The sequence below is a fragment of the Sparus aurata genome, chromosome 22, assembly GCF_900880675.1.
Source record: "Sparus aurata chromosome 22, fSpaAur1.1, whole genome shotgun sequence".
NCBI lineage: Eukaryota > Metazoa > Chordata > Actinopteri > Spariformes > Sparidae > Sparus > Sparus aurata.
The window spans coordinates 25,717,572-25,726,443 of NC_044208.1; the positions used below are offsets into that span (position 1 = coordinate 25,717,572).

An 8,872-nucleotide genomic window follows, 5' to 3' on the forward strand; every position below is an offset into this window, starting at 1 on the left:
TTTTTTACCCCTGTACCTCAAACATCCTGAATCCACCACTGCCTGGTTCAAATTATAAATAAACTGAATTTCACTGGGACATCACATTAGGCTCTTTGGAAGCACATTTTTCAGACCAAACCACTCACTAATTAATCTCGAACGGCATCAGCAGAATGATCTTCAATGAAAGCAATCCTTATGTGCATCCTTTTCCAACGCAACAGCTGCATGCAGGGTCTGTTTTAGCAGATGCACATCACCGATGCATGGCTGGATGCTGCGTGCCATCGTGAGAAAAAGGCGACAGAGGAAGGAGGGATCCCCCCTCGCTGCTTTCCCTTGAATGACATTTGCAGGAGGAAACACATTTGTAACACAGCACGTACAGTAGCTATACTCTCACACGCCTCCTCCTCCTCCATCACCACCACCACCACCTCCACCATCCAATTTACCAGCGTGCGATGCATTTAGATTCCTGGAGGGGGTGAGAAGGGAGGGGAGGGAGGGGAGGGAGGGGGAGAGGAGGAGAGGCAGCCACACTAACATGGTTCTCACATGACTGCGCTGCACATTATAAACCCAGCTCGGTAAAGGCCAATGGGGTTTCGATGCTGGAGTGACGTCAGGGGGGCGGGTCGGTATCTTCTCCTGTGTGTGAGTACGTGCGCGTGCGTGTGCAGAATCCCCCCCCCCTTCCTCCCCTCCTCCCTCCCTCCCTCCCTCAGCCAGGCAGCCAGGCAGCAGCTCCCCTCGCTCCAGTCTGTACAGGCGCAGTGAGAGCAAGTGTGTGCAGCTCGGCTGGCCTCCCCTCCGCACTTGAATGGACTAGATTTCCCCTCCCGGCCACGTAAGAAGCACAGCAGCACCACGGGAGAGAGGATGTCCTGCTGAATCAAGGGATAGGCCTGGGAAAGTCGGCCGGCCGGTCCCTTCCTTCCTTCCTTCTTACCTTCCTTCCTTCCTTCCAGCAAGCAGCAAGACATACAAAACACAAGACGACACTTTTCTCCCCCCATTCGGACCGGGACCAAGAGAGAGAGAGAGAGAGAGAAAGAGAGAGAGAGAGAAAGACAAGAGGACGTCGCTTCGTCACCCGGCACACAAAGAGCTCCAGCAGTGTGTGTTTCTCTCTTTTTTTTTTGTTTCTTGTTTATTTTTTCCCAAACCCGGATGGGGGTTTTCTCCTCCGTCTGTGCTAGATGACAATCGCCGTGCACGGATAACATGATCCCGGGGAACAAGGCCGTGCAACTGACCTGGTACTAGTTAGCTGAGGGAAGCTAACTAGTTAGCTCTGCACCTGCTAGCCATCATTTGTCTGTCAGATTTCGGCTTTAAAAACCCCAGCAGCGACAGATAGCAGTCAAAACTTGCTCTCTGTCTCGGTTTTGCTGGTGCACTTCTTGCGTGTTTCCACCCCCCCTTCTATGTGCCTGTAAGCCGTATCCAACGAATTGTTTCCGTTTTACGAAACGTGCCATTTATATACATTATATATTTACACCGTTTAACCGGCGAGATAAGCTAGCAAACAAGCTGCGGGGCTAAAACTCTCCATTCATTGTGAGAGAGGGGGGAAAAAAAGCTGAGTTTTCCTGCTCGCCTTTGTTTCACTTCACTGCTCACGTTAATGAAATTGCAGCAGGTCTGTGTACAAAAAAAAAAAAGGGTTTTCAGTCGACTTTGGAAGGGGGCAGCTATCCTGTATTTTTTTTTTTTTTTTTAGCCCGGCTTCACCTCCTTGAATGGAAAACAAAGGGGGCCAGATGAACAGTTGAAGAAAAAAATTACAGACCCTCCACCAACAACGAGCCAGCTCTCCCTGTTCTCCGGTTCTCCAGCAGCAAGGTGCACATTAAACCCCCCCTTACTTTTTTTTAAATTCAAGATTTAGCAACCGGACGATTTTTGTGCCATTTTTTTGCAGCTGCGGATCCAGGATCAGCAGCAGGAGGAGAACAAGGAGCAGCAGCAGCCTCCTCCTCCTCCTCCTCCCCACCACCACCAGGGTTTTGTGGAGTTATCGCACTTCTTCCTCATGAACATACAGAGGTCAAATCCAATTAACATTTCACGTTATGGGAGATCGCGGCACAAATCGCACGACTTCGAAGAATTGTCTTGCTTAAGGACTACAGAGTCGCACCAGAGCTTCAGCCCCAACCTCGGGTCCCCCAGCCCGCCGGAGACCCCGGACTCCTCGCACTGTATCTCCCGCATCGGGGACTACCTTTTGTTGGAACCACTGGAGGGAGACCACGTTTTCAGAGCCGCCCACCTGCACAGCGGGGAAGAGCTCGTGTGTAAGGTTAGTAGGCACAGTAATGGTACACGTCTCCTACGTCTCCTTTTTTTTTTTGATGCTCCCAGAATAGCTTCTCTACCTCTGCACACATGGGTGATCACATTTCCAGTGTTCTTGCAGGTTTTCTCACCTTCTGCATTCATTGTCACAGGATAAATGAATGATCGTGGCTTTATTCCAGTGCATACTCCCCCTAAATGTAATGCACACATAATGCAAAGATATGTATTGTGCTGATATGTAGGATTTTTTTGAATGGGGGGGGGGGGGCTATTGCAGCAAATCCACACCCCTCAAACTTTTCAATAATTGCCCGAATTGTAAATAGAGAGCTGGCACAGGCAGCCCTAATGGAAAAAGTGAATGGGGCGAGCTGCGTGGTTTGGATTGCATGATGTAACGTTGACAAAGGAGTGAGTAACCACGCACACACACTCCTCTCTCCCCCCCCACCCGCTCCTCTCTCTTACATATGGCTTCTCTCTCCTCATAGTGCGCCGCTATAATCCTATTATTTCAACCCTGGGATTTATATTTGATGCACGAGCGTAGGCACAATGCACATTTTGCACGGAGAATAGCTGGGATCGTGATCTGCTGGGAGGAAAAGCACACGGGGATGGGGGGAACTTTACAAGTTCAAACTGCACAGCTGCTGTGTAACATTGACTCCAGTATTGACCCCCACTCTCCAACCCAACCATAAGAATAAACCACTTTTCCCCAGAGGGTGAAAACACACCCTTTCCTCACCGCATTTATAGGCAGTATTGACTTTGGCATATTACTCATTATAAGGGCAGCGGGGTTATCCCTGAGGTACATTCCACCTTTGAGCAGGCTTAAGTGGATTGATGAATTGAGACAATAGTTACATGCACCGTTGGACTCGCAAGGCATGACATATCCAGTAACCCGTACCTTTTGACTCGAGATAATGTTTCGTCATGGCAATAACAAATTAACGGCCTTTGGCACAGCCTGTGAGCTAACTGCCTTTTGACCTCGTCTTGCTCTTGTGCCAGCACCAATCAATCCACACTTTGGATTGATCATTCATGCCTAGCTGGAGGCCTACGTTTCAACTTAAGATCTCGAGAGCTGAGGGGTGTATTTGTATTGACTGCGTGCAGAGGAGCCCTCTCACCTGGGCTGGTTGCTCTGAAAGTCAATTGGTGGTGGTGGTGGTGGTGTGGTGGTGGTGGGGTGTTTCTATGGAAACAAAAGAGACACTGCAACCCCAGGCTGCAGTACAATACGTTCACTGACACAAGGCTTTCACTTTGCCTCCGTGCAACCCTACTCCCTCTGCCAAAAGAGTAAACACAAGTTTCGTGTCACACAAACAACCACCTAATGAGTCAGTAGCGCTTGTAGGTCACCCTCGATTTAAACAAAAGGCCACTTGGCTCAAAATAGACGGTAAGCTTAAAGGCTTTTCCTCTCTTATGATTGCAGGTTTTTGACATTGGACGATACCAGGAGTCACTGGCGGCCTACTTCGCCCTGGGCCAGCACCAGCACATTAACCAAATCCTGGAGATCTTGCTCGGGGAGACTCGAGCCTACGTGTTCTTTGAGAGGAGCTATGGAGACATGCACTCTTTCGTCCGCACCTGCAAGAAGTTGCGGGAGGACGAGGCTGCCCGGCTCTTCCATCAGATAGCCTCAGCCGTGGCACATTGCCACGACAACGGACTGGTCCTCCGTGACCTCAAACTGAGGAAGTTTGTCTTCAAGAATGAGGACAGGTGAGTTGTGCAGAAAGCATTTCATCTTTGTAGAGTATTTGACTGTATGCACTACTTCTCTGTTTCATCTGTACATGTGTGTGTGTGACATAATAAGCGCCAGGATTAGCTGTGTTATAGTATCTCAGTTTACATGCAGGATGGTGTAAACCGACACGATGCAAGACTGACATGCCTCTCCCAGATGTTATGCAGAGTACAGGAAACATAAGCCCTTTGTGTCTCCCCCAGCTATTTTTGTGCACGACGTTTAGTATACACTCGGCATATACAGTGTGTACAGTATATACAGTGTGTGTGTATATGTATATATAGATATGGATTTTTGCATTGCAGTGCAGTTACTCCAACGGTGGTGTAACTGAAACGCAGGGAAAAGATGTCAGCTTTGGCATGACAGATTTGCAATTAAGGCGAGCTTTTGCCACTGCTGCACTTCTGTAGTGATCAGCAGGAGAAATCTGTGGACTCACACTTACACAACAAAGGTCTACTGACCCCTGCTGGCAGCATTTCAAAACTACATGCATAACATTCAGGCATCTGTTGCCACAGCAACCTGAGAGCTCCTTTTTTTATTAATGAAGATATATATATATATATATATGTGTATATATATTTTTATATTGAGCACATGTCAGACTTAAAATATTTTATTACACTTCGTACGTATGTCAATGCAAACGCTCAAGGTTCTGAAGGGGAAAGTCCTTGACAGCCGGGTCCCGTTGCACAGGCACAGACTGCACTTTGATGCCCTCTATCTGAATGTGTGACATCACTCTTTGGCGCTAACTGTGGAAAAAGGGAAGTTGAGCTGTCTCACACATTCAGTACAGGTCCAGTGACCTTGAATGCTACACCCGACCCCCAGCTCGCCCTCTGCTCCTCCCATTAAATGATTGATGTCTGGTGAATTTAAAGAGTGTTGGTTCAAAGACAGTATTGGGTCACATTTACGATATAGCCTGTCAGGAATCCTCTTACGCCCTTTCAGTCCTGGTTCAGTGGCAGCGACAGCGCAGAGACGGGAAGGCGAAGCCGCTTTAGAGACTCTGAGATATTCTCTGGCTCGACGCCAAGTGTGTAACAGAAGGCGAGGGGGAGAAGACCACACACAAGAGTTATACCTGAGCAGGCTTCCTCAGCAGCTTCCTGAGTTGATTTTGTCACACTGCTGTGAACTTTTGGCCAAACAGTAGTCTGTTTAAAGAGCATCGGTCAAAGGTGGGCCTCGAATAGAATCAAGCCCAGCTACCTAAACAGGCCCTGCTGACGTCTTCCTCCTGCATCGAGCTCATGAGACATTTCAGGATCCTCACGTGGCATCCCTTAGCTTAAAGAAAGACAACGTGCCGCTATTCAAGAAAAAAAAAAAGTATTTTATTTGAAGTTCTAAGCCCTCCTTACTGTAATAATAGGTTTGCGCATGTCCTCCGAATGAGCTGTTAACCAGGCAGTGATATGCTGTATTTAAAAAAAAAAAAAAGCGCATTGGCTCTTTATCTCACAGAGGAACAATGGCCGTGATCTCGGGGAAACAATAGAGTGTTCCTGGCTGAAAATGTGAAAACGCTCTGCAGCATATTAATGAAAGCAAACTATTATTACAGACGATGAACCAGTGAGTGGGCTAAAAAAAAAAAAAAAATGTGTAGGCAAGTGTCACAGATGGCAGAAAATTACAAAATGCTGTACTTCTTGGTCTCCGTCTTGCCAGTGGCTCCCAGTCGTTACTATCATTGTCTGCTGCATCCCGTCTCGTGGACCTCACACGCAGATGGCAGCGTTTGCACAGCCCCACAAGTGTCTCTTACCGTGCACGCGGAAACATTTTCCTGCCCGAGCCTCTTAAGATTCTTTAGCGACAACGCTTCTGAACAACCGGCCATTATTACCAGCACTCAACGGTATCATAGCTGCTATTGTGGGGGGGCTGGGAGAAGAGTGCAAATAGATGCTATTTTGAGAGGGCGGGGGGAGAAAAAACCCCCCCCCCCGCATTGTCAGGGCCTTAATTCTCGGAGCGAAACAGTTCAATGCATGAAACCTAAGACAATCAGTCACCCATAATTGTGTTTCTTTTCAATTGTGGAGCTCTTTTGGAAAGCCTATTTGTACGTCGATGCTTTTTGGCCGGGCTTTTTATCTAAGTGAAAGGAAATGTCAAACTTAAGCCCAGAGCATTATGAGCTCTACTTCCTCTGATATCCAAAAGCGATGGATCTAAAACACTCAAGATGTCCATCAGAGCAAATTGCCCCACTTGAGTGTCCTTTTGTATTCTGCTTTTTGTTAGTTGGCATCCAGAGATTGGAGCTATGATAGGAATAATCACATAATAACGTTCAGATTATCAAAAGATTCTATGTGTACATTGTTTTGTTAAGTGCTGTCATCGTGTTCAATGCGTCTTTTTTTTTTTTGTGTGTGTTCCTTTTGTGTGTCTGCAGAAGCCTCGTGAAGCTGGAGAGCCTCGAGGACACTTATATCCTGGATGGTCTTGATGACTCCCTGTCAGACAAACACGGCTGCCCAGCTTATGTCAGTCCTGAGATCCTCAACGCCAACGGCAGCTATTCGGGGAAGGCGGCTGACGTCTGGAGTCTGGGCGTCATGCTTTACACCATCCTCGTCGGGCGCTACCCTTTCCACGACGTTGAGCCCGGCTCTCTGTTCAGCAAAATCCGCAGAGGCCACTTCAACATCCCGGAGACGCTCACGCCCAAGGCCAAGTGCCTGATCCGCTCCATCCTCCGACGGGAACCCGCAGAGCGCCTCACCTCTCGGGAGATTCTGGAGCACCCCTGGTTCGCTTCCTCCGGCGCGCTAGGGGGCGCCGTGGTGCACGGTAGAGGGGAAAGGGAGCAGGAGCAGATGGTGCCTGAGGTGAACATGGAGGAGGAACTGGAACAGTTCTTCAGCTGAGCAAACAACCAAGCACAAAACAGAAGACTCCGCCACGGTCGGCTCGCCACGCTCACAGCAGAGCCAAAAACAGTAGTTTAGAGATTATATAGGTGAACATTTGTCACTCATAATAAAGGTGTTTCCATCTTGTTTCCTTTTTCCACCATTTCATGGAAAACCTTGAGCCTGGCATGACAAATGGCATCTATACATCACCTGGCGGTGCACCTCCCGTTACGGGGGACGGCGCCGCCAGACATGCAAAGTTGCAACCAATGTAGCAAAATGTTCTTTTTGGATCTGTTTGGTTTAATGTGGTGCTCATAAAAGTAGACACATTCACCATTTTTGACACTATGGAAAGCATGAAGGGACATAAGAACACAGGAAACCAAGGAGAACAGTTCAAAGTGAACTGACAAACTGCGACACCACAACTTTTCGTACCAATTTTGTTTTTTTTTTCTTTCATAGCTTTAGGTGGTACCAATTTAAAAACCACAGACCCAGGGTCAGAAATCACAACCCTAAGTTCTATTGTTAGACAAAATACAAGGTGATTATCCCTGACCTGGGATCACTGGTTAATAAACGGAGCAGCTTAGGTTTTTTTTCATCATCATCATCATCATCATCATCATCATCTTCATCAACATGGCTGACCTCGTCTTTGTTTCAAGTTTTGTTTCGTCGTCTCTCATTTTGTCTCCGTTTCACATCATTGATAATTCTGACATAGTCATTAAACTCCTTGATGGCCTTGTTTTCAGTCGTTTGTATGTTTCTGCCTCCTCAGTCTTTCTAAGCCTTTACCACACACTTCATTAATCACCACCACACTTCTTCTTTTTTTTCTTTGTTGTTGTTGATGTTTTTTTTCAAGCTATTCCACTCTGTCGTTACTGCTGCTTTAATATCACTCCCTTAAACCTCAAATCTTAAACTGTTTATTCTTGGTAAGCCTCCAAACATGGCGTCATGCACTCGATGTGTTATAGGTGAACGGACGATTCCACCTTTTAAAAAAAAAAATAAAAAAATTAGCTTCCTCTTATTTAAATTCATTCTTAAGTTGTAGAAAAAAAAAAGGAGAAACGTAACATTTATTTAAATTGTAACAGCTATATATATATAAAAAAAAATATATATAAATAAATATATATATTTAAAACTACATTGCAGGGTTTTTCTTTATCCAGAGATTCCTTTTTTTCATGTATGATGTAGGCAATATCTTGACACAGGACGGGCACAGAGAGGAAAACGTCTGTCTGAAGTTGTAGAATCTCTTCAGTGCCAGTATTCTGGTGCCGCCCGCCCCCCCCGCCGACAGCCCCCATGACACCCGGTCTCCCTCGTTTCTTTTTAAAAACTTGATACGAGATATTCAGTGATAGTATTGCTATGACATGCTCACTCCAGGACCTCATGTTAGTTTTTCTACTGCCTGCGTAGGTTCTGTGAAACGATCATGCTCGGAATGGGTACCAGTGGACATGTTTTGTCGTATCTCAATGTTACTTGAATTTGTGTTTTTTAATCTAGTCATTGGCATGTGCCCCATGAATGCTATAGCCTGCCTAGCAGGGGGGGGAGGGAGGGAGGGAAGGGGAGGGTGGTGTGTGTTTGGGGGGGGGGAGGAGGGTGCTTGTTTTTTAAGAAAAGTTTAAAAAACATGAAAATTCTCAATTTGCTACTTTTCTGAGTTGCTTTTCAATAATAAATAAAAAAAAAAATATTGCTTTTATCGGTTTTTTTTTTGTAGACAGAGCTACCTTTTATTTAAGTTGGTGCTGATTTGGTGCTAATGTTAAGTTTTTTTTTTTTTTTTTTGGTTTCATGGAGGGGGGTGGTGCATGGTGGGATATCTGCCTCAGATGTTCTGATTGTATCGTTAAAAAAAAACAAAAAAAAAAAACAG

The 8,872-nt window shown here is 46.3% G+C and overlaps 1 protein-coding gene across 1 annotated transcript; it reads left to right on the plus strand.

Annotated features, from left to right (window-relative positions):
- The first annotated feature begins 704 nt into the window (after positions 1-704).
- trib2 (tribbles pseudokinase 2) lies at positions 705-8,048 on the plus strand. The gene is made up of 3 exons (XM_030405787.1): positions 705-2,293; positions 3,749-4,041; positions 6,495-8,048. Exons 1-3 carry the CDS (start codon positions 2,024-2,026, stop codon positions 6,967-6,969), a joined length of 1,038 nt encoding a protein of 345 aa, XP_030261647.1. The 5' UTR covers positions 705-2,023; the 3' UTR covers positions 6,970-8,048.
- Positions 8,049-8,872: the final 824 nt, after the last annotated feature.

Bases quoted from the DNA above. Each gene is read 5' to 3' on its own strand.
- trib2 (XM_030405787.1), top strand. From the start codon at position 2,024: ATGAACATACAGAGGTCAAATCCAATTAACATTTCACGTTATGGGAGA. The intron at 2,294-3,748 runs GTTAGTAGGCAC...TTATGATTGCAG, and splicing joins GGGAAGAGCTCGTGTGTAAG to GTTTTTGACATTGGACGATA. The intron at 4,042-6,494 runs GTGAGTTGTGCA...GTGTGTCTGCAG, and splicing joins GTCTTCAAGAATGAGGACAG to AAGCCTCGTGAAGCTGGAGA.